This window comes from Macaca fascicularis, chromosome 19, assembly GCF_037993035.2.
Source record: "Macaca fascicularis isolate 582-1 chromosome 19, T2T-MFA8v1.1".
NCBI lineage: Eukaryota > Metazoa > Chordata > Mammalia > Primates > Cercopithecidae > Macaca > Macaca fascicularis.
The window spans coordinates 2,527,877-2,552,353 of NC_088393.1; the positions used below are offsets into that span (position 1 = coordinate 2,527,877).

The following is a 24,477-nucleotide window of genomic DNA, read 5'->3' on the forward strand; positions in this document are numbered from 1 at the left end:
CCACTCTGCTAACTTTCCAAAGACCCCGCAGGTTCTGAGTTTTCCCTGGCCGCTTCATGGGATTCCAACCCGTAAACTCAGCGCTCGCCCAGCGCAGCGGCCCCGCCTCGCCCCCACCGACGGTCATGTGAGCGCAGTGCCGGCGGGGGCGGGGCGAGGCGGCGGCGCGGCGAGGTGGCGCGCAGTCCCTGCTGGGAATTGTAGTCCTTGCCCCGCCTTTGCCTCGCGCCGACCCCGCCCCTGGAACTACGCTCCCGTCGTGCTCCGCGGCGCCAGGCGGAGACGAGGCAAGGCGGGGCGGGGCGCGCCGGGCCGGTTGCTAAGACTTGGCGAAGCGCTGCGCTCGCGCCCGGATCCCTCAGGTAAGCGCGTGGCGCCGAGGTCTCGGGTTCTCCAGGCTCAGGCTTCCCTAGAAGGGAAGTAGGGGCGAACATGGGGGGTCTCGGCGGTGAAGGGCGCCGGCCGTTCGTGGGGAGAAAACGGGGGGCCCGCGCCAACCTCGGGCGCTTCTGGGGCGGGCCGGTGGGCGCCGTGGGGAGGTAGCGCGAATGCGCGTGCGCTCGGCGCTGGCCTTGGGGGGAGCCTCAGGAGCGCGCTCCCCCGGGCCCAGCGCTTTTATACGCGTGCGCGCCCCTATGGCCCGGTCGGGAGACCCCGTACGCTCCAGCTGCTTCCGGTGGCCCTTTCCCAGGTCAAGTCCGCCAGTCCCCTGCCCCCGAACCGCGCACCCGCAGGTTTCCGGCGCTTTCGCGTCCTTCCTCCCCAGCTCTGGTTTGCCTTTACGTGAAGATTCCCCTAGTCCTTTGTACATCCCCAGAATTGACCATCGTTCCTCGTCGTTACCTAGAGTGCGAGTTTTTCGGGTTTTTCCATCACAGGCCCCCACTTATCTCCCACACCCTACCCCGAGGGCCGAGGTTCCCCGCTGTCTTGCAGAGAAGGCCTCCTTGTAGGATGGCCAGAAACACAGGATCGACTCCTTGGAAACTAGGACGGCTGGGCGCAGTGCCTCACCCTGTGACCCTAGCACTTTGGGAGGCCAAGGCGGGTGGATCACCTGAGGTCTGGAGTTCGCGACCAGCCTGATCAACAGGGTGAAACTCCATCTCTGCCAAAAATACAAAAATTAGCCGGGCATGGTGGCGTACGCCTGTAAAACCAGCTACTCAGGAGGCCGAGGCAGGAGAATCACTTGAACATGGGAGGTGGAGGTTGCAGTGAGCCAAGATGACACTATTGTACTCCAGCCTGAGCAACCTAGCAAGACTCTCCAAAAAAAAAATTTTTTTTTTTTAATTAGCCAGGCATGGTGACACGTGTCTGTGGTCTCAGCTACTCAGGAGGCTGAGGCAGGAGGATTGCTTGAGCCCAGGAGGTTGAGGCTGCAGTGAACTATGATGGCACTACTGCATTCCAGCCTGGGCAACAGAGTGAGACCCTGTCTCAAAATAATTAGGTATATATGTATAGCGCCGGGCCTGGTGGCTAACGCCTATAATCCCAGCACTTTGGGAGGCCGAGGCGGGTGGATCACGAGGTCAGGAGATCAAAACCATCCTGGCCAACACGTTGAAACCGCATCTCTACTAAAAATAAAAAGCTGGGCGTGGTGGTGGGCTCTTGTGGTCCTGGCTACTCCCAAGGGAGGCTGAGGCAGCAGAATGGTGTGAACTCAGGAGGCGGAGCTTGCAGTGAGCTGGAATCGCACCACTGCACTCCAGCCTGGGCGACAGAGTGAGAGTCCTTCTCAAAAAAAAAAAAAAAAAAAAAGCAACAAAATATATATGTGTAAAAAAAACAAGCCCCAGGCTGGGCATGGTGGTTCACGCCTGTAATCCCAGCACTTTGGGAGGCCTAGGCAGGTAGATCACAAGGTCAGGAGTGCGAGACCAGCCTGGCCAATATGGTAAAATCCCATCTCTACTAAAAATATAAAGAATTAGCTGGGTAGGCCGGGCGCGGTGGCTCAAGCCTGTAATCCCAGCACTTTGGGAGGCCGAGACGGGCGGATCACGAGGTCAGGAGATCGAGACCATCCTGGCTAACACGGTGAAACCCCGTCTCTACTAAAAAAAAAATACAAAAAACTAGCCGGGCGAGGTGGCGGGCGCCTGTAGTCCCAGCTACTCGGGAGGCTGAGGCAGGAGAATGGCGTAAACCCAGGAGGCGGAGCTTGCAATGAGCTGAGATCCGGCCACTGCACTCCAGCCTGGGTGACAGAGCGAGACTCCGTCTCAAAAAAAAAAAAAAAAAAAAAAGAATTAGCTGGGCGTAGTGGTGCACACCTGTTGTCCCAGCTGCTTGGGAGGCTGAGGCAGGAGAATTGCTTGAACCAGGGAGGCAGAGGTTGCAGTGAGCCAAGATCACGCCACTGCCCTCCAGCCTGGGGGACAGTGAGACTCTGTCTCAAAAAAAAAAAAAGCCCCCACGCAGACTATTGGTGTGCCCTGGCACTGAGCATTAGCTGTCCCTCTGTTCCGTGTTCTCTCCCCTACTTCCCCAGCCTTCCAGGCTGGGCTGTGGGTCACTGCCTCCGAGGGGCCCTCCTGGATGCTACTGGAGATGGTCAGGCCCCTCCATCCCCCCACTTTCTCTTATGCGCCTGACAGCCCTGCCTTAAAAAAAAAAAAGGCAGAGCAGGAATTCCCATTTCACAGGGGTGGAAGCCGAGGCTTGGAGGAATCAGGACTGCTGCCTGAGCCCTCGCAGCCAGGAGGTGGTGACCTGCCCTCCTGAGGGGTCCCAGTGGTCGACTGCCTTCTGGGCGTGTGTGGTAGGGGGAGGATCAGGTGGCCCCCCCCCCAGCTGTTGGGCGGCAGTCGCTGTACTGCCTGCCGGAGTGAGTCATCCCCCCTGGACCACAGCGGGTGGGTAGGAGCTGCTCTGGCAGTTAAAGCCGCCCTGGCCTGGGACAGTCCATCAGCCTGAACAGTGCCTGTTCTGAGATTTTGACCTGCCCTCCATGGGCGCAGGGGGCCCAGCCTGCAGTGTCCCAGGATTTTGACCTGCCCTCCAAGGGCGTGGCGGGCCCAGCCCGCAGTGTTCCAGCACTCCTCCCTGGGTCGTTTGTTTTTCATCAGACAGAGGTTGTACTCTTGGAGGGACAAGCGAGGCTGTGTTTGTCTTTGACCCTGGAGACAGTGGAGTGTTTGTGGCCCAGCCGGGCCTCGCGGTCCTGGTCGCGCGTGGTATGCGTTTTGGGAGGGCCCAGCGAGTCAACTGCTATGGGCCCCACCTGGCACAGGGCCTTGGGCAGCGGCAGCACCTAGCTCTACCTCTGCACTTCCGGCTCCCGGCTCCCACTGCGCTTCCGGTTCCGTGCTTCGTTGAACGCTTGAGCTTCAGGCAGCGCTGGGGCCACTACAGTGTGCCCTCCAAGTCCACTGGCCCGGAGTTCCACTGGCTGCTTGTCCCCCCACTGTGGGGCGCCTCGGCGGCTGAGGTGTGAACCGGGCAATGCATCTCGAGGAGTAGCGCCCACAGCTGCGCAGCTGCGAAATTATCCAGAGACACATCCCTGCCTGCGGCAGGAGCCGTCCACACCAGCAGGGATGTGTAGTCCGGCGGGCGGTGGTGGTCAGGATCGTCCAGAGTCGTTTTAAGATCATCTGCGGCTTAGTCCCAGCACCACCTGAGGCAGTACTGTCTGCTAGAAGTACTGTGAGCATACAGGTGTAAGGTTTCTAGGATTTTGTTATTATTTATTGATCTGAAAAAAGGAACGGGGTGTCTGCATGTTACCCAGGTTGGTCTCAAACTCCTGTGCTTAAGTGATCCTCTCGCCTTGGCCTCCTGAGTAGCTGGGACTACGTGTGCACACCACCATGCCCAACTAATTTATACTTTTAAAAAATGTGGGCCGGGCAGGGTGGCTCACGTCTGTAATCCCAGCACTTTGGGAGGCCGAGGCGGGTGGATTACCTGAGGTCAGGAGTTGGAGACCAGCCCGACCAACATGGTAGAACCCCGCCTCTACTAAAAATACAAAAAATTAGCTGGTGCAGTGGCGCATGCCTGTATTCCTAGCTGCTGGGGGGCTGAGGCAGGAGGATCACTTGAACCTGGGAAGTGGTGGCTGCAGTGAGCTGAGATCATGCCACTGCACTCCAGCCTGGGCAACACAGTGAGACTCCGTCTCAAAAAAATATGTGGGCTGGGGCCGGGCGCGGTGGCTCAAGCCTGTAATCCCAGCACTTTGGGAGGCCGAGATGGGTGGATCACGAGGTCAGGAGATCGAGACCATCCTGGCTAACATGGTGAAACCCCGTCTCTACTAAAAAATACAAAAAACTAGCCGGGCGATGTGGCGGACGCCTGTAGTCCCAGCTACTCCGGAGGCTGAGGCAGGAGAATGGCGTGAACCCGGGAGGTGGAGCTTGCAGTGAGCTGAGATCCGGCCACTGCACTCCAGCCTGGGCAACAGAGCGAGACTCCATCTCAAAAAAAAAAAAAAAAATATGTGGGCTGGGCGTGGTGGCTCATGCCTGGAATCCAGCCTCAGGCCTGCGGTGCGAGTCTGTGGGGGGAGATGCAGGTCGGGGAGGGCTGACCAGCTGAGACGGTGGTTTGGGGGTGTTCAGGTGGGGTGGATGCCAGAGATGTGGGAGCCAGAAGCGCTGTCCCCCAGGGCCCTGTGAGCAGTCTCTGCAGGCTGGCTGTCCCCACGCCTGCCTCTCTGCTGTGCTCTCTGCCCGCCTAGGGCAGGCTCCCCTCTCATGGGGTGATCCCGAGAACCGGGAGCCCCGCCAGCCTTTCCTCTCCAGTGGAGTGACCCTACCGCCTCCTGTCCTCACCTGTGCCAGCAGCAGGGATGGTAACGGTGCTGGTGATGTCAGGCCGGGAGGTTCTTTCTCACCCGAGAGCCACCTTGGCATGCTGCCCGGCAGTCAGGGATGTTAGCAGGAGCCCCAGGGGTGATCCAAGCTCTTCCCGCAGCCCCACTCCGGCCAGGGCCGCCTCTGTGACTGAGTAGACAGGGACACCCCAGCGGCTGCCTGCTCCACCTGACGGCCAGGGCCTCCTCTGTGACTGAGTAGACAGGGACACCCCGGCGGCTGCCTGCTCCACCTGACGGCCAGGGCCCACCATGGCTGCAGGAATGTGGTCAAGGGATGGGAAGCCGGGCCCTTATGTTTCGTGGCCTGTCCTCTGAGGTCTTTCTTTTCCTAGCTCTTGGCCAACTAGGGGGCTAGTGTTTACAGAAACCACCCGGAGGTGGGTGTTCCGTGTCAGTGCCAGGCTGTGTGCCGTTCTGGGAGGTGGCCCCGTGTCCCCCACACTTGGCATGCTTGCTTTCTGTCACTGCATAGCAGACTCCGTGCATCTGTGGGCTTAATACAACACCCGCCGGCTCCTGGTTCTGTGGGTCAGGGCCTGAATGTGACGTGGCTCGGTCCTCTGTGCGGGGTCTTACCGGGCTGGAACCCAGATGTTGGCCAGGGCTGTGTGGTCATCTGGAGGCTCAACGGGGGTGGCATCTGCTTGCGGCCGGGGGACCAATGGTCCTGCTCCGTTCCTGGCCACATGGCCCTTCTGTCTGGAAGCCAGGCACTGCCGGTCCACGGCTTGTGCTTCCAGGCTCTGGCTTCTGGAGATGCAGAGATCACATCAGTGGTTGCCTGGATTGCTGTGTGTGTTGTGGGGTGGTGAGACAAGTTTTCTCTTGGGGGTGATGGAATGTTCTGGAATTTTACAGTGGTGATGGTTGCACAACTCTAAGCATACTAAGAGCCACTAAATAGGACACTTGATTGTTTCTGGTATTGGTTTTTGAGTTTTTTGTTTTTTTTTTTTTTTGAGATGGAGTCTCGCTCTGTCGCCCAGGTTGCAGTGCGGTGGCCGGATCTCAGCTCACTGCAAACTCCACCTCCCGGGTTCACGCCATTCTCCTGCCTCAGCCTCCCGAGTAGCTGGGACTACAGGCGCCCGCCACCTCGCCCGGCTACTTTTTTGTATTTTTTAGTAGAGACGGGGTTTCACCGTGTTAGCTAGGATGGTCTCGATCTCCTGACCTTGTGATCCACCCGTCTCGGCCTCCCAAAGTGCTGGGATTACAGGCTTGAGCCACCGCGCCCAGCCGAGGTTTTTTTTTTTGAGAGAGAGTCTTGCTGTGTTACCCAGGCTGGAGTGCAGCGGCATGATCTCTGGCTCACTGCAACCTCCGCTTCCCAGGTTCAAGCAGTTCTTCTGCCTCAGCCTCCCGAGTAGCTGGGATTACAGGTGCCCACCACCACGCCTGGCCAGTTCTTTGTATTTTCAGTAGAGACTGAAATACAATTTCAGTTTCACCATGTTAGCCAGGATGGTCTCGATCTCCTGACCTCGTGATCCGCCTGCCTTGGCCTCCCAAAGTGCTGGGATTACAGGCGTGAGCCACCATGCCTGAGTTTTCTTTTCTTTTCTTTTCTTTTTTTTTTTTTTTGAGACAGCATCTTGCTCTGTCACCTAGGCTGGAGTACAGTGGCACGATTGTAGCTCACTTTAATTTCCGGGCTCAAGCGATCCTCCTGCTTCAGCTTCTCAAGTAGCTGAAACCACTGGTGTGTGCCACCACACCCAGCTAATTTTTTGATATTTAGTAGAAATGGGGTGGTGGTATGTTGCCTAGGCTGGTCTTAAACTCCTGGGCTCAAGTGATCCTCCCACCTCGGCCTCCCATAATGCTGGGATTACAGATGTGAGCTGCTGGCACCTAGCCATGAATTGCACTTTTGAAAATGACCTGTGTTGTTGGCCGGGCGCGGTGGCTCAAGCCTGTAATCCCAGCACTTTGGGAGGCCGAGACGGGCGGATCACGAGGTCAGGAGATCGAGGCCATCCCGGCTAACCCGGTGAAACCCCGTCTCTACTAAAAATTACAAAAAACTAGCCGGGCGAGGTGGCCGGCGCCTGTAGTCCCAGCTACTCGGGAGGCTGAGGCAGGAGAATGGCCTAAACCCAGGAGGCGGAGCTTGCAGTGAGCTGAGATCCGGCCACTGCACTCCAGGCTGGGCGACACAGCGAGACTCTGTCTCAAAAAAAAAAAAAAAAAAAAGAAAAGAAAATGACCTGTGTTGGCTGCGCACAGTGACTCATACCTGTAATCCCACCACTTTGAGAGGCCAAAGTGGGTGGATCACGTGAGGTTAGGAGTTCGAAACCAGCCTGAACAACGTGGTGAAATCCCATCTCTTCTAAAAATACAAAAAATTAGTCAGGCGTGGTGGCGTGTAATCCCAGCTACTGGGGAGGCTGAAGCATGAGAATCGCTTGAACCCGGGAGGTGGAGGTTGCAGCGAGTTGAGATCGCGCCACTGCACTCCTGCCTGGGCAACAGTGAGACGCTGTCTAAAAAAAAAAAAAAAAAAAAAGACCTGTCTTCTGGTAGGTTAATTGCATCTTCGTTTTTAAAAACCAATGACTGTTTAAACTCTGTGCAAACCAGGGGTTAGCAGGACATGAGGGAGTGTAGCCCTGATGCGGTGACCTGGGCTTGGAGCCCTCAGACTAGCCTCAGCTTTGGCGGCAGCACGCCCTGCCTCGTGGAGCCACGGCCTCCTGGGACGGACTCCCCGGCTCCCCCAGCCGCCCACAGCTGCCGGATGATCCTCTGCTCCCGTCTCTGTCTCCCACAGTCGGCATCGCTGAGGATGGAGCCCGCTCCGGGCCTCGTGGAGCAGCCCAAGTGCTTGGAGGCCGGGAGCCCGGAGCCTGAGGCAGCGCCGTGGCAGGCCCTGCCTGTCCTGTCCGAGAAGCAGTCGGGGGACGTGGAGCTGGTGCTGGCCTACGCCGCGCCCATCCTGGACAAGCGCCAGACCTCACGCCTCCTGAAGGAGGTGTCGGCCCTGCACCCGCTCCCTGCCCAGCCTCACCTCAAGCGGGTGCGGCCCAGCCGCGATGCCGGCAGCCCCCACGCCCTGGAGATGCTGCTGTGCCTGGCCGGGCCAGCCTCGGGCCCGCGCTCACTGGCTGAGCTCCTGCCACGGCCGGCTGTGGACCCCCGCGGCCTGGGGCAGCCCTTCCTGGTGCCTGTGCCCGCCCGGCCGCCTCTGACCAGGGGCCAGTTCGAGGAGGCCCGGGCCCACTGGCCCACGTCGTTCCACGAGGACAAGCAGGTGACCAGCGCGCTGGCTGGGAGGCTCTTCTCCACGCAGGAGCGCGCCGCCATGCAGAGCCACATGGAGCGGGCGGTGCGGGCGGCCCGACGGGCCGCGGCGCGTGGCCTGCGGGCCGTGGGGGCCGTGGTGGTGGACCCCGCCTCGGACCGCGTGCTGGCCACCGGCCACGATTGCAGCAGCGCGGACAACCCCCTCCTGCACGCCGTCATGGTGTGCGTGGACCTCGTGGCGCGCGGCCAGGGCCGCGGCACTTACGACTTCAGGCCGTTCCCCGCCTGCTCCTTCGCCCCGGCCGCCGCCCCCCAGGCCGTCCGCGCAGGCGCCGTGCGTAAACTGGACGCAGACGAGGATGGTCTCCCCTACGTGTGCACCGGCTACGACCTGTACGTGACCCGCGAGCCCTGCGCCATGTGCGCCATGGCCCTGGTGCACTCTCGCATCCTGCGCGTCTTCTACGGCGCGCCCTCGCCCGACGGCGCCCTGGGCACCCGCTTCCGCATCCACGCACGGCCAGACCTCAACCACCGCTTCCAGGTGTTCCGCGGGGTGCTGGAGGAGGAGTGCCGCTGGCTGGACCCCGACACATAGGCGCCGCCCTCCTGCCTCCGGACCCATCCCGCTCTTGGCCGAGGGCGCCCCTCCTGGACTTCCGGTCCTCGATTTCTCTCGCAGAAGCGTGTCTGTGGATTTCAAGGACACACACCGCCTCCAGCGGGGATCACGGGTGCTGCCTTCCGTGCGGAGCGAGCTTTCCTGGACTTGTCATTGGGGCCACCCCTGTGCCTGCGGGGCTCTTCTGCGGATGCCCTCGCAGCTTTTGTGTTCCCGTCTGTCTCGCGGGCCAGGAAAAAGCTCTGATGGGAAAATAAACAGCTTAAAACCAAGTGCGTGTCTGTTGGCAGGTGGGTGCCTTGGTGGCCAGGGTCCCGGGTGGGGTGGGGTGTGTACAGGGCCTGGTGGCTCAACAGGAGGGGACCTGCTGAGCCGCGTGTGGTCAGAGGCCTGGGCTGGTAGAGCAAGACCCCCCAGCTGCTGCCTCCTTACCCGCTTCTGGAGTGCCAGTGGTTCCAGGCGTGCCTGGCCCAGGTGCGTGGACACCAGGCATAGCCTACGGGCCACTGACCTGAAGGAGGGGCCCTGGCATTTACTGTCCTTCGCAGGTGGCAACAGGGGACCCCAAAGGGTTGATGCCCGTCGGCCGTAGCACAGTAAAGACTGGAGCCGTTTTTGCAGAACTTGGAGCAGGACTTGTGGGTCCACCCGGCAAGTGTCCATTGCCTGACCACGTGGGTGCAGCTCAGCCCTCAGACAAGCCTGCCCTGAGCCCCCAGCCCATGGGGGAGGGGACGTGGCAGGTGGGGGCTCTGCCTGCAGAGCTCATGCAGCGGACAGAGCACCGCTGCTGGCCATGGGCCCGCCAGCACTGCAGTGGGGGAGTCCGTGCCTGGGGGTGGGACCGAGGTGGGCTGGAGAGCCACAGCGTGGCGTGAAGAGGTGGGAGCCGCAGAGGCGTGCCCAGTTGAGTGGTGGAGGCAGCGGTTGGGCCTCCTTGGTGCTCAGGTGCTCAGCTCCTTCCCCTGAGGGGCAGGAAGTCAGGGAGGAGGGAGCGAGAGGTGGGAGGTAGACGGAGAGGAGGATGTCCTGTCCCAAGAATCCAGGGTACCTCACCCCACGATGGCATGTCCCTGAATGGGTTGTGCGTGGAGGGCTCAGTTCCTGGCAACTGCTTCACCTGGACTGTGGGTGGGAGGCAGCTCCTGGCCCCACGCCCGCCCCCTCAGGCCTGCTCCCCTACCAGGAGCTGAGATGGTTCAGACCCCGCTGGGCTGTGATGCCCGATGGGCACCAGGCATTCCCCTGCTGGGCTGGCCCACCTCTTGATGGCAGGTCCGCCCCCAGGATCATGGAAGCAGCTAGATCCACTCACTCGTGGGGGGCTGGCAGGCCGGGTGGGGCTGCTCTGGTGCGTGAGCTCATGGGGTCCCCTTTCAGAAGGGCCAGGGTACCACGTGGATGTGATGGGGTCCTAGGCCATGCAACGCTCACCTTGCAGCACCCACCCCTTGTGGGCTGAAGCCGGGAATTGGGGGACGCCGGGGCCTAGGACAGCAGGGGAGGGGCATCCTGGCTGGGGCAGTGGGTGGGAGGGGCTGCAGCCAGCTCTGCCCTTTTTGCCAGCATAGGTGGTGTGCCCTGGAGCCGAGGGGTGGGGACCTGTGGGGTAACATATTGGGATGGGTCAGGCCTGTGGCTCCCGCTCAGCCCACTGCTGTGCCCAGAGCAGAGGGCACGATGAAGGGCTTTTCAGCCACAGTGGGTGGGTGGTTAGCGCTCTGCCCAGGGCATCTCGGGGTTCCCTGACTGTCGCTGTCTTCCTTCCAGGCGGCTGCAGGCTTCAGCCTGCGCCGGTCGGTGAAACCAAGATGTCGGGTGAGTCCTGCCTGCCTGGGAGCCCCCAGCAGCGTGGGCGGGAGGGAGATGCCGGCGGTTCCCACAGGAGCCCTCGGTCCTGGCCGTTGGCACACAGTGTCCTCTTGGCCCACTTGGCCTCTGACTCCTCGGGTCTCACAGCCTAGCACAGCCAGAGTCACACCTCTGCAAGGGGCAAAGGGCAGCAGAGCCGCCTGTGTATCCGCTCCGACGCCTCACTGACCCGAAGCCCAGCCCAGCCGGGTGCCCCTGCTGTTGCAGCTGTTCTTTCCTTATAGCAGCTGGCGTGTTTTCGTGTGCCCCGGGGTCCCTCACCCACTCGTTTACTGGCAGCCTTCCCCAGTGGGGCGCAAGCCCCTGAGGACGGAGCCTCTTGTCATCTGGCTCATCATCTGGCCCTCACAGGCGCCCAGGGACACTTCCTTAGGTAGTGCTGGCTGAGCAGAAGCTCCTGGGGGCCTCCCAGTGTCACGCTGAGTCCCCCAAGGGCTGTGTTCCCATCCCAACCCCTGGAAGCTGTGAGTGGGACCTCATTTGGGAATACGGCCTTTGCAGATGCGGTGGAGTTAAGATGAGGTACTGGAGCAGGGTGAGCTCTCAGCCCAATGCCTGCCGAATTTATAAGAAGAGATGGGCCGGGTGCGGTGGCTCACCCCTATAATCCCAGCACTTTGGGAGGCCAGGGTGGGTGGATCATGAGGTCAGGAGTTTGAAACCAGCCTGGACAACAGTGAAACCCTGCCTCTACTAAAAATACAAAAATTAGCCGGGCGTGGTGGCACAGCACCTGTAGTCCCAGCTACGTGGGAGGCTGAGGCAGGAGAATCGCCTGAACCCGGGAGGCGGAGCTTGTGGTGAGCCGAGATCACGCCACTGTATTCCAGCCTGGGCGACAGAGTGAGACTCAATCTCAAAAAAAAAAAAAGAGATGGAGAGACAAGAGGAGGTGTTGTGGAGATGGAGGCAGAGGCTGGAGCTATGCGGCCATGAGCCAAGGGTGCCAGGAACCCCCAGAAGCTGCTTGGGAGAGGAAGGAAGTCTCCTTCCCTGGACCTGGCAGAGGGAGTGTGGTCCTGAGACACCTTGATCTCAGATTTCTGGCCTCCAGGACTATTAGCAGATAAGTATCTGTTGTGTTCTTTGTTTTGTTTTGAGTCAGGGTCTGGGTCTGTCTCCCAGACTGGAGTGCAGTGCTGTGACCATAGCTCACTGCAGCTTTAACCTCCCGGGTTCAAGTGATCCTCCCGCCTCAGCCTCCCGAGAAGCTGGGACCACAGGCACGCACCACCATGTGTGGCTAATTTTTGTATATTTTGTAGAGTTGGGGTCTTACTGGGTTGCCCAGGCTGATCTGCAACTCCCGGGTTCCAGCGACCCTTCTATCTCAGCCTCCAAATGTGCTGAGGTCACAGGTGGGAGCCCCTACGCCTGAGCAGTTTCTGTTTTGTTTTCTTTTTTCTTTTTTGAGATGGAGTCTCGCTCTGTCGCCCAGGCTGGAGTGCAGTGGCCGGATCTCAGCTCACTGCAAGCTCCGCCTCCCGGGTTTACGCCATTCTCCTGCCTCAGCCTCCCGAGTAGCTGGGACTACAGGCGTCCACCACCTCGCCCGGCTAGTTTTTTGTATTTTTTAGTAGAGACGGGGTTTCACCGTGTTAGCCAGGATGGTCTCCATCTCCTGACTGCGTGATCCGCCCGTCTCGGCCTCCCAAAGTGCTGAGATTACAGGCTTCAGCCACCGCGCCTGGCAGTTTCCAGTTTGTTTTAAGCCTGCCAGTTGGTGGTGCCCTCTCACAGCAGCCACAGGGAACGGAAGTGTCCCCAGGCCACAGCCTCCCTGCAGTGTGCGGACTCTGAGCCTGCACGTTGGCGTCCCCTGCCTGCTGGAGGGAATGATACTAAACGCAGCCTGCTGCGGCCGCACCCACACTCAACATGGAGGAGGGCTACAAAGATTAGCATGGCTCTGCATAAAGGGTGACACAGAAATTAAAAAAAAAAAATTTCGATGGGACACAGTGGCTCACGCCTGTTATCCTAGCACTTTGGGGGGCAGAGGTGGGCAGATGATTTGAGGTCAGGAGTTCAAAACCAGCCTGGCCAACATGGCGAAACCCCGTCTCTACTAAAAAGAAAAATCCAAAAGTTAGCCAGGCATGGTGGTGGGTGCCTGTAATCCCAGCTACTTGGGAGGCTGAGGCAGGAGAATCGCTTGAACCCGGGAGGCAGAGGCTGAAATGAGCCGAGATCGCACCACTGCCCTCCAGCCTGGGAGACAGAGTGAGACTCCGTCTCAAAAAAATAAAAAAAATTCATAAACTTAGCTCCTTAAAACAATGAAATCTGTTATCTGACAGTTCTGGAGACCAGAAATGCTAAGATCAAGCTATAGGCAGGGCTGGGCCCTCCTAGGGATTCCAGGCAAGAAGCTGGTTCCCGCCTTTCCCAGCATCCAGAGGCGCCCGCATCCCTCCGCTTAGGGCCCCTTTCTCCCCCTTTACAGCCGCAGCGCAGCCTCTTCCCGTCCCTTTCTGACTCCCACCCTCCCGCCTCCTCTCGTGAGGCTGCCATGAGGACACAGGGCCCCGGATCAGCCAGACCCTCTCCTGTCTCAGGGTCCTGCTGTCGATCCCAACTGCAGAGTCCCTTCTGCCATCAGAGGCAACACAGCTGTGGGTCGAAGGGATGAGGTGGGGCCTCCTTCAGGAGACAAAGTCTGGTTCTGTCCGTGGGTTCTCTGTCCCTACAGAAAAGGAGAACAACTTCCCTCCGTTGCCCAAGTTCATCCCCCTGAAGCCCTGCTTCTACCAGAACTTCTCTGACGAGATCCCGGTGGAGCACCAGGTCCTGGTGAAGAGAATCTACCGGCTGTGGATGTGTGAGTGCGCCTGGTGTGCCCCAGGGTGGGAGGCGAGAGGCGGGACCCCTGGAGGGAGGGAGCATTCGGGCAGGGGCAGCCCGTCGGGGGCCGACTGTCCACCCTAACCGTCCTAGGCCCAGTGGTCCCTGCGGTGAATGAGGCCCGTGTCCAGGCCCCAGGCCCTAGTGTCCTGGCTTGCACAGTTCATCCTCGACGTGGGGTCACCAGGCTGGGGAGGTGGACAGTGGGTGCCCCATTGCTGGGCAGCATGTTTTCCCACGGCCACACCCCCCCCGTGCCTGCTCATCTGTCCTCCCTCTCTTCGCAGTTTACTGCGCCACCCTCGGCGTCAACCTCATCGCCTGCCTGGCCTGGTGGATCGGCGGAGGCTCGGGGGCCAACTTCGGCCTGGCCTTCGTGTGGCTGCTCCTGTTCACGCCCTGCGGCTATGTGTGCTGGTTCCGGCCGGTCTACAAGGCTTTCCGGTGAGCAGGGCTGCCAGGCCGCCTGCACCGGGGGGGAACCAGGGCCCACTCCGCACCCCGGTTCCAGCCCAGCTGTGAGGAGCTGTCCCTTTCTCTGCCCAGTGTGACAGACAGGTCACATCCAGGGGTGGCAAACTGTGGCCCACAAGCCAAAGCCAACTACTGTCTGTTTTGTTTTGCTTTCGAGTAATTTTGGCCGGGTGCGGTGGCTCACGCCTGTACTTCCAGCACTTTGGGAGGCCGAGGCAGGCGAATCACCTGAGGTCAGGAGTTTGAGACCAGCCTGGCCAACATGGTGAAACCCTGTCTCTACTACAAATACAAAAATAGCGGGGCATGGTGGCGGGCACCTGTAATCCCAGCTAGTCAGGAGGCTGAGGTAGGAGAATCGCTTGAACCGATTCTCAAGGTTCAAGTGATTCTCGGGAGGCAGAGGTTTCAGTGAGCCGAGATCGCACCACTGCCCTCCAGCCTGGGTGACACAGTGAGACTCTATCTCAAAAAAAAAAAAGGAGGCCGGGCGCGGTGGCTCAAGCTTGTAATCCCAGCGCTTTGGGAGGCTGAGACGGGCGGATCATGAGGTCAGGAGATCGAGACCATCCTGGCTAACACGGTGAAACCCCATCTCTACTACAAAATACAAAAAACTAGCCGGGCGGGGTGGTGGGCGCCTGTAGTCCCAGCTACTCGGGAGGCTGAGGCAGGAGAATGGCGTAAACCCGGGAGGCGGAGCTTGCAGTGAGCTGAGATGGGGCCACTGCACTCCAGCCTGTGCAACAGAGCGAGACTCCATCTCAAAAAAAAAAAAAAAGAAGGAATAAAATAGAGCCTCCATTCTCGCCATCTCTGACTGACCCGTTCCTCTTTAGGCGCGTCTGGGAGAAGCCAGGGCTGTGGTAACCGTCATGTTTTCTGTCCCTCCCCAGAGCCGACAGCTCCTTTAATTTCATGGCGTTTTTCTTCATCTTTGGAGCCCAGTTTGTCCTGACCGTCATCCAGGCGATTGGCTTCTCCGGCTGGGGCGCGTGGTAAGCCTCTCTCTGACGGGCGTGGCGGATGTGACGACGTGACGCGGCTCAGCAGTCAGCTGCCAGGGTGTGGGCCTGCTGGGAGCGTACTGGTTCGAGATGGGCGCTCTCCTGGGGAGGGGTCCGAGCTCGCCCGGGTAGCGCCCACGTCCTCGCCAGCGCCCAGCCATGGTTCGTGATTGTACGCGCTCTCTTAGGGAGGGGTCCGAGCTCGCCCGGGCAGCGCCCGCGTCCTCGCCAGCGCCCAGCCAGGCTTGTATCCCGAGTGTTGATCACGCTCCGGATCTGGGGTCTAGGAGCCAGTTCCTGGCTGCTATGTTTCTGCACGGATGGCTGCAGGAGGAAGACCTGGACATCTGTATTTTTTTTTTTTTTTTTGAGACGGAGTCTCGCTCTGTCGCCCAGGCTGGAGTGCAGTGGCCGGATCTCAGCTCACTGCAAGCTCCGCCTCCCGGGTTCACGCCATTCTCCGGCCTCAGCCTCCCGAGTAGCTGGGGCTACAGGCGCCCGCCACCTCGCCCGGCTAGTTTTTTGTATTTCTTAATAGAGACGGGGTTTCACCGTGTTAGCCAGGATGGTTTCGATATCCTGACCTCGTGATCCGCCCGTCTCGGCCTCCCAAAGTGCTGGGATTACAGGCTTGAGCCACCGCGCCCGGCCAGACATCTGTAAAAACACACGCATCTGGTGCTGCTCCCACACCGGAGAAGCTCACAGTGACTCCCTAAGGCTGCCGGGCTCTCAGAAGCATTTATGTTTGTGTCTTAAATTTTTGGCTTTTTCTGTTTTCTTTTTTTTTCTCCTTTTTTTTTTTTTTTTTTTTTTTGAGACGGAGTCTTGCTCTGTCACCCAGGCTGGAGTGCAGTGGTGTGATCTCTGCTCACTGCAACCTCCACCTCCTAGATTCTCCTGCCTCAGCCTCCTGAGTAGCTGGGATTATAGGCGCCTGCCACCACGTGCCTGGCTAATTTCTTGTATTTTAGTAGTGGAAACACAGAGTTTCACCGTGTTGTCCAGGCTGGTATCGGACTCCTGAGGTCAGGCAATCCGCCCTCCTTAACCTCCCAAAATGCTAGGATTACAGGCATGAGCCACCGCACCTGGCCTTTATTATTATTATTGTTATTATTATTATTATTATTTGAGATGGAGTCTCTCTCTGTCACCTAGGCTGGAGTGCAGTGACGTGATCTCTGCTCGCTGCAACCTTCGCCTCCCGGGTTCAAGCAATTCTCCTGCCTCAGCCTCCCGAGTAGGTGGGACTACAGGCGCCCACCATCATGCCCGGCTGACTTTGTATTTTTAGTAGAGACGGGGTTTCACCATGTTGGCCAGGCTGGTCTGAAACTCCTGACCTCATGATCCACCTGCCTCAGCCTCCCAAAGTGCTGGGATTACAGGCGTGAGCCACCGCACCCGGCCAGATTTGTGGCTTTTTAAATAGGCTTTTTATTTTGGAATCATTTGGAATTCACAGTTGCAGAGAGTGACTGTTCTCACCCACGTCCCCGACATGTCTCCCTTGTCCTTGGCACGGCAGGAACTCCCCACGGGTGACGCTGCTCACAGAGCCATGGGTGCCTTTGGTTTCCTGGACGCCTGTTAGCAAGCTCCTATTCAGGGGCGCCTGCCCCACGAGACCGTGGTGGTCTCACGCCAGCGCTCAAATCAGAACCCAGATAAGGTCCCGGGTTTCCCGGAATGGTGACTCCTCTCCCTTCAGGACCCCTCGTTCTGTGGGCCCCTCCCCTCCTGCACCTGGGCCCGGCGCCAGGCCCTCCAGGGTGGCCGGGATCAGTGGTGTGTGCATCCCTTGGATGTGCCGCTAAGGCTGGTCTGGCCCCACTACCCCGAGAGCCTGAGTGACATTGCCCCAGGGATCTGAGTTAGAGTCCTAGTGAGGGTGTCCCTGGGGCTCCCAGCTCTGCCAGCCTGTGGGGTGTGTCCCCCTCCTGCAGAGGCCGTGGCTGCAGGTCAAGGCACTGCTCATCATTCTCCGAGTCCTCCTAGCCCACAGCTGCTGGCTCCGCTCCCACTGGCACTTCCCTGGGCTCCGGCGCCTCCTGCGAGGCGCCTCCCCAGTGCCTCCCCAGTTCTCCCAGGCTAAACTGGGTGGACAGGCCTGTGCCCATGTTGGGTGGTCCTGAGATCCTGGCATGAGGTGAGTGCCCATATGTGACCCTCAGAGACCTCCCTGCCCCCTCTGCCCTCGTGCAGTGCAGCAGCAGCGACTTGGTTCTCCTCATCAGAACCTAGAGTCATCTCCCGCAGGTCACGGGAGAAGCTGGAGCATGTGGTCCCTGCCCAAGTTGGACAGCAGGTGAACACTCTCAAGAAAGAAACCCAGTGGTCCCTAGAGGAGAGCCCGACCCCCCTCGTAACGAGAGAAATCAAATCACAGCACGTGGCGACTTCATGTCCACCGTTGGCTTAACAAGGCCCCATGGTCAGTGTGCTCCTGTGGGGTGAGAGGGGATAGCCCCGGCCCCGCTGCCCCGGGCGGCTTCACCAGTGCCACCTCCCCGGGGGTGACGCACGCCCGAGGCTGTGAGCCACGGCAGCATCTGTGGTTGCAGAGGACTGGAAACCCCAGAGAAATGACCCCCAGCGGGGCCTAGCTGTGTAGACAGTGAGGGTGGCCACGTGGCAGGAGCCGTGCACTGAGGACACGGTGCAGCGGGAGCCCTAGTGGAGCCCGCCAGCAATTGGACATCAGCGGGCACCGCAGCCTCTGAGCGGAGCATGCAGCCTGGCTGACGGTGTGCCGGGCACCTCCCTAGTCCTGACACTTGCAGCCAGGGATGTGAGACGCCAGCCAGTGGGAAGCTGGCAAGGGTGGCAAGAGTCCTCAAATGCCTTTGCTGCTTTTTGTAAATCTAAAATTACATCCAAACAGAGGTTTACTTTTTTAAAAAAATAAGAGAGGCCGGGCACGGCAGCTGACGCCTATAATCCCAACACTTAGGGAGGCCAAGGCAGGAGAATCGCTGCTTGAGGCCAGGAGTTCAGACCGGCCTGGGCAGCATAGAGAGAACCCATCTCTCCAAAAAAAAAAAGAGAGAAAGGAATGAATGACCCAACGGCCATGAAGCCTGTGGTGCCGCGGAGGCTCCAAGCAGGTGGACACAGGACAGGCCAGCATCTCGCGGGGTGGCGGCAGGGGGTACCACGTGTGCGTGCATGTCACGCCATATGCATGTGTGTGCATAAGCTCCTCGAACACATCCTGATGTGTGGGTCCTGTGGGCTGCCTGTGCGCTGGGGAGGGGAGTCAGCAGGAGGGAGACTGTACATCGTGCCTGCCTTTAAGTTCCCCGAATTTTAACGCTGGGGTTTTATCACCTGTTTAGACACAAATCTGAAAATGACTGTGTTTTCTGCCTCCCGGGTCTCAAAGACAGGTGCAGTGCCCAGAGGCTGGTCCTGCACGGAGAGACCCGGAGCGTGCTGGCCTGCCTTCCCAGTGTCCCGCTGGTGGCGGGTCTAAGCAGTGCTTTCCCTCGGGTTTTTTTTTTTTTTTTTTGGAGACAGAGTCTTGCTCTGTCCCCCAGGCTTTGGAGTGCAGTGGCATGATCTTGGCTCACTGCAGCCTCCTGCCTCAGCCTCCTGAGTAGCTGGGATTACAGGCGTGCGCTCTCATGCCTGGCTAATTTTTGCATTTTTAGTAGAGACGGGGTTTCACCATGTTGGTCAGGCTGGTCTCCAGTTCCTGGCCTCAGGTGATCCGCCCGCCTTGGCCTCCCAAAGTGCTGGGATGACAGGCGTGAGCCCTTGCGCCCGGCCTCCCTATTTTTTTTTTTTTTTGAGACGGAGTCTCACTCTGTGTCACCCAGGCCAGAGTGCAGTGGCACAATCCCGGCTCACTGCAAACTCCGCCTCCTGGGTTCACGCCATTCTCCTGCCTCAGCCTCCCAAGTAGCTGGGACTACAGGCGCCCGCCACCACACCCGGCTAATGTTGTATCTTTTTCGTAGAGACGGGGTTTCACCGTATTAGCCAGGATGATATTGATCTCCTGACCTCGTGATCCACCCACCTCGGCCTCCCAAAGTGCTGGGATTACAGGTGTGAGCCACCGCGCCCGGCCTTCCTTATTGTTTTTTTTTTTGTTTTTTTTTTTGAGACGGAGTCTCGCTCTGCCGCCCAGGCTGGAGTGCAGTGGCCAGATCTCGGCTCACTGCAAGCTCCGCCTCCCGGGTTCACGCCATTCTCCTGCCTCAGCCTCCCGAGTAGCTGGGACTACAGGCGCCTGCCACCTCGCCCGGCTAGTTTTTGTATTTTTAGTAGAGATGGGGTTTCACTGTGTTACCCAGGATGATCTCGTTCTCCTGACCTCGTGATCCGCCCGTCTCGGCCTCCCAAAGTGCTGGGATTACAGGCTTGAGCCACCGCGCCCGGCCCTCCCTATTGTTTTTAATGGCCCTCAATGCCCCACCGGGTGGTGGGGGCAGATTTCCTATCCGCGTTGCTCCCGGACACCCCGATGTAGGTTTCAGCAGTTCCCATCGTTAGACACAGTTGCCGTAGGCTGGGTTCTTAGTGGCAGGCTCTATGGGGCATGGGGAGTGAGCTTTTGAGTCTTGCCATGGCTGGTACCCACCAGACTCACTGAGGGAAACTAATGGGGAAGTACTGGTCTCCATCCCCTGCACGCTCGGCTCACTGTTGCGGTGCTGGAGGGATAAGGTCGTGTTCATGTGCCGAAGTTGGTGCCTCAGTGTCACTTTATGTTTCTTGGCCACTCAGTGGTTCTTGTGTGAGCTGTGCCCTCCTTGTTGATTGGCCACAGCTCTTTACATGGGGAGGACCATGGGCCCTCATCTGGCGGGTGTGCAGGCCCCCACGCACTCTCTTGTCCCTTGCAGCGGCTGGCTGTCGGCAGTCGGGTTCTTCCAGGAAAGCCCGGGCGCTGCTGTGGTCATGCTGCTTCCGGCCATCATGTTCTCCGTGTCGGCTGCCCTGATGGCCATCGCGATCATGAAGGTGAGTCCTCAGCTCTGGGACATCAAACCCTTACCCGTTCTCCAGGAGCCTTGTCACCCAACTGTCTCAGGTGGGTGAACGTCGGGGAGCCGGGCCCTCTCCCCGCGGTGTCACGCAGGCCGCAGTTCATCCCCAGCAGTGAGCTGGGATGACAGCAGGAGGCGCTGCCACCAGGGACACTCCCAGGGACCAGCGCCCGTGTTCCTATGGGGTGAGTCCCATGGTCCCCCCAGGCCGGGATTCCAGACTCCAGAGAGAAGCAGGGGTTGTGTGTAAACCGCAGCGTTTGCAGGAAGAGCTGAGGCCCCGGAGCTGTCCTGTCAGTGAGGATGGGGCCCCTTGCAGATTCCTGGTCACACTTTCCATCAGAAGATAGCGGAAGTGTTGAGCTGGGCTCCAAATAGAAGTGTTCAGTTACAGCAAAACGTCTTTTTTTTTTTTTTTTTTTTTTTTTTTTGAGATGGAGTCTCGCTCTGTCGCCCAGGCTGGAGTGCAGTGGCGCGATCTCTGCTCACTGCAAGCTCCGCCTCCCGGGTTCACGCCATTCTCCTGCCTCAGCCTCCCAAGTAGCTGGGACTACAGGCGCCCGCCACCACGCCCAGCTAATTTTTTGTATTTTTAGTAGAGACGGGCTTTCACCGTGTTAGCGAGAATGGTCTTAGTCTCCTGACCACGTGATCTGCCCACCTCAGTCTCCCAAAGTGCTGGGATTATAGGCGTGAGCCACCACGTCCAGCTTTTTTTTTTTTTTTTTTTTTTTTTTTTTTGAGACGGAGTCTCGCTGTGTCTCCCAGGCTGGAGTGCAGTGGCGTGATCTCGGCTCACTGCAAGCTCCGCCTCCCGGGTTCACGCCATTCTCCCGCCTCAGCCTCCCAAGTAGCTGAGACTACAGGCGCCCGCCACCACGCCCGGCTAGTTTTTTTTTGTATTTTTAGTAGAGACGGGGTTTCACCATGTTAGCCAGGATAGTCTCGATCTCCTGACCTCGTGATCCACCCGCCTCGGCCTCCCAAAGTGCTGGGATTACAGGCTTGAGCCACCGCGCCCGGCCTTTTTTTTTTTTTTTTTTTTTTGGTGACGGAGTCTCGCTCTATTGCCCAGGCTGGAGTGCAGTGGCACAATCTCGGTTCACTGCAACTTCTGCCTCATAGGTTCAAGCGATTTTCCTGCCTCAGCCTCCCAAGTAGCTGGGATTACAGGCGCTCGACACCACGCCCGAATAATTTTTTTTTTTTTTTTTCTTGAGACGGTGTCTCCCTCTGTCCCCCAGGCTGGAGTGCAGTGGCGCGCGGAGACAGGGTTTCACCGTGTTACTCGGCTGGTCTCGAACCCCAGAGCTCAGGCAGTCTGTCTGCCTCAGCCTCCCAGAATGTTGGGATTACAGGCGTGAGTCCCCATGCCCAGCCGCCACGCTCATTTTCTGTCCTCTGACTCCCTGTCGTCTGTCATTGCAGGTGCACAGGATCTACCGAGGGGCCGGTGGAAGCTTCCAGAAGGCACAGACCGAGTGGAGCGCAGGCACTTGGCGGAACCCGCCATCGAGGGAGGCCCAGTACAACAACTTCTCAGGCAACAGCCTGCCCGAGTACCCCACTGTGCCCAGCTACCCGGGCGGTGGCCAGTGGCCTTAGAGGGAGCCAGCCCTGCTGCCACCCCCACCACCTCCTCCCCTTCATTCCTGCTGCTACCCCTGGTCCTGAGGGCTGGGAGTACCTGGGGCGCCATCCCTCCAGCTGGGATGGTGGAAGCCGGTGGTGGCCATGGACCACACCCCTCTTGCCAGGGCCACAGAAGCCGTGTTCATCTCATCCGAGAGCAGAGTTCCTTGCAAGCACTCCCCATTGGCCCTCGGCGCTGCCGTCCACGGGACACCCTCTTGCTCCCGGAAATGTGTGGTCACCTGCCGTCCACTGCATGGCCGGTACGGCCTCGTCTTCAGGTCTCGAGGCCTGACTCCAGGGGACAGGTGGCAGCAGGTCGGCCGCCCTCCCGTCCTCCCAGAGCTGCTGGCGCTGAGGCCAGAGCAGCTCTGATGGGGAGCTCCATTTCACACCAGCCGCCCACCGTCACCAGGGCAGACGCCCTTGGCTGGAACTAAGAAGAGGCATCAGGGCCAGCTCCCGGCCCCCTGCAGTGATAGAGGGCTTGGTGCCTAGCCGAGTCCTCGCTGTCCCCGCCATCCCCTGATCTGTGCGGTTCCAGCTTCGCCCCCTCCCCACATTCCCCATAGCTGGGGAGCGCCTGGTCCAGGGTGTCCTGGGGCCACCCTTCCTGCCCCCGAACCAGGGATCCCTGGCAGGCCCTCTGTCCATGCCCCCGCATTCAGGACCCAGGCCAGGCCGGCAGCACAGCCGCTCCCTAACCCCAGCAAACCGGCAGAGGGCTGGTTTCCAGCAGCTGGAGCCCTGCAGGAGCGGCCTTTTGTGTTGTGTGTGTATGTGTATGTTTTTTTTTTTTTTTTTTTGAGACAGAATTTCGCTCTGTTGCCCAGGCTGGAGTGCAGTCATGTGATCTTGGCTCACTACAACCTCTGCCTCCCGTGTTCAAGCAGTTTTCCTGCCTCAGCCTCCCGAGTAGCTAGGCTTACAGGTGCCTGCCACCATACCCAGCTAATTTTTATATTTTTAGTAGAGATGGGGTTTCACCATGTTGGCCAGGCTGGTCTTGTATTCCTGACCTCAGGTGATCCGTCTGCCTTGGCCTCCCAAAGTGCTGGGATAATAGGTGTGAGCCACCGCGCCCAGCCTGGAGTGGCCTTTTATGAGGAGAGGGGACCCGTCAAATCTGTGCCTTATGGAGGGGTCCGGCAGCGGCTACAATTGTCTTGTCCCCTCCACCCCCCGACTCCCCCCGGAACACCTCCCCCAGACGTTTTCACAGCACCGTTCACAGCGGTTGGGCCAAAAAGAGATTTTTTCTTTTTCATTTCCTGCACTCGCTGACCACGACTTTGGACACCCCAGGCTGCCGCCCCTCACCACCCGTTCACCCCCAGAATGCTGTTGCTGTGGGACGCCTGCTGCCTGGAGCCCTCCCCGGGATGTGGGCCAGTCCCCTCGCTGGTGCGGAATGCCGCTGGGTGCCCGGAGGCGGCCGTGGTGTCTCGGTGGACGGCAGCCAGGATGGAGCACCCATGGGTCCCGCGCCCATGCTTCGGGGTCTTCAGGTCCTGCCCGCCGGCCGACCTGCCAAGAGGCACCCCCTTCCTCGGCCTCTCAGCTGCACTGATGCAGACAGTCTCCCCTGACAGGCCCACCCCACCCCTCCCCCACTGTCTGTGGCCCCCTTGCAGCATTGCTGGGGTTTTGTTATGTGAAAATATCCTGGAAATAAATACATGTTTCTGCGCTTAGACCCAGGGACCAGCTGCATTTGTGGCGTGAGCACGTGTGGTTCCCCCAGGCTGTCTCCTTCCTTGAAGGACTCCTGAGCGCATGGCCTCTGGCGGGTGAAGCAATGCAGTGCCTCCTCCACCCAGGCCCCCGGGTGCTCTGAGCCAAGTGTGCCCAGGACCCTGCCATCCTGGTGAACCTGGTAAAACCCCACCTCGACTAAAAATACAAAAATTAGCCAGGCGTGGTGGTGGGCGCCTGTAGTTCTAGCTCCTCAGGAGGCTGAGGCAGGAGAAGCGCTTGAACCCAGGAGGCGGAGGTTGCAGTGAGCCAAGATCATGCCACTGCACTCCAGCCTGGGGGACAGAGCAAGACTCTGTCCCTGCTCCCAACAAAAGAAAAAAAAAAAGGAAGCTTGCACAAATGGAAAGCCAGTGTCACTGGCCCTAAGTAAAAAGCAACCTTTGGCCAGATGTGGTGGCTCACTCCTGTAATCCAAGCATGTTGGGAGGCCAAGTTGGGAAATCATCTGAGGTCCACAGTTCAAGACCAGCCTGGCCAACACAGTGAAACTCTGTCTCTACTAAAAACACAAAAAACTAGCCAGGCATGGTGGCCCACGCCTGTAATCGCAGCTACTCAGGAGGCTGGGGCAGGCGTATCGCTTGAACCTGGGAGGCTGAGTTGCAGTGAGCTGAGATTGCACCACTGCACTCCAGCCTGAGTGACTGAGCAAGTCTCCATCTGGAGATAAAAAGAAATAGGGGTTTGTGGAGTGTGGTGGCTCACACCTGTAATACCAGCACTTTGGGAGGCTGAGGCAGGCAGATCACCTGACGTCAGGAGTTCAAGACCAGCCTGGCCCACATGGTGAAACCCCGCCTCTACTAGAAATACAAAAATTTAGGCAGGTGTGGGGGTGGGCACCTGTAATCCCTGCTACTCGGGAGGCTGAGGCAGAAGAATCAGTTGAACCTGGGAGGCAGAGGTTGCAGTGAGCCAAGATCACACCACTGCATTGCCACCTGAGTGACAGAGCAAGATTGTGTTTCAAAAAACCCAAAAAACAAAAGAATAAACATTACATGTTAATTTTTTTTAATACATTAACAGGAGGATCGGTGGCATACATTTTGAAATTTTTGCAAATTTCTTGGAACGTCTGGTTTCATAGAGGACAAGGGATGGCTCATCAGCTCTGTCACAAAAGGGTGTTTTAGCCACAACAAAGATTGAGGTCAAATGGTCTATCTAGGATGTGAACCC

At 58.9% G+C, this 24,477-nt stretch overlaps 2 protein-coding genes and 1 pseudogene across 8 annotated transcripts; all 3 read left to right on the plus strand.

Moving 5' to 3' along the window:
- Positions 1-294: 294 nt before the first annotated feature.
- On the plus strand, positions 295-23,231 carry ADAT3 (adenosine deaminase tRNA specific 3). Of its 2 annotated transcripts, none has more exons than XM_074025274.1 (8): positions 295-362; positions 7,424-8,998; positions 10,479-10,526; positions 13,273-13,401; positions 13,712-13,868; positions 14,795-14,896; positions 19,762-19,879; positions 21,334-23,231. In XM_074025274.1, the coding sequence occupies exon 2, from the start codon at positions 7,437-7,439 to the stop codon at positions 8,682-8,684; it is 1,248 nt and encodes a 415-aa protein (XP_073881375.1). In that variant the 5' UTR covers positions 295-362; positions 7,424-7,436; the 3' UTR covers positions 8,685-8,998; positions 10,479-10,526; positions 13,273-13,401; positions 13,712-13,868; positions 14,795-14,896; positions 19,762-19,879; positions 21,334-23,231. The 2 variants fall into 2 exon arrangements, with proteins under 2 accessions (XP_073881375.1, XP_073881376.1); XM_074025275.1 differs by having other exon boundaries at positions 7,614-8,998.
- SCAMP4 (secretory carrier membrane protein 4) lies at positions 295-23,231 on the plus strand. Of its 6 annotated transcripts, XM_074025276.1 has the most exons (9): positions 295-362; positions 7,614-8,998; positions 9,257-9,359; positions 10,479-10,526; positions 13,273-13,401; positions 13,712-13,868; positions 14,795-14,896; positions 19,762-19,879; positions 21,334-23,231. In XM_074025276.1, exons 3-9 carry the CDS (start codon positions 9,284-9,286, stop codon positions 21,508-21,510), a joined length of 807 nt encoding a protein of 268 aa, XP_073881377.1. In that variant the 5' UTR covers positions 295-362; positions 7,614-8,998; positions 9,257-9,283; the 3' UTR covers positions 21,511-23,231. The 6 variants fall into 6 exon arrangements, with proteins under 6 accessions (XP_073881377.1, XP_073881379.1, XP_005587493.1 ...); XM_074025278.1 differs by lacking the exon at positions 9,257-9,359; XM_005587436.5 differs by lacking the exon at positions 7,614-8,998.
- LOC141409179 (uncharacterized) lies at positions 22,297-23,231 on the plus strand (annotated as a pseudogene).
- Positions 23,232-24,477: the final 1,246 nt, after the last annotated feature.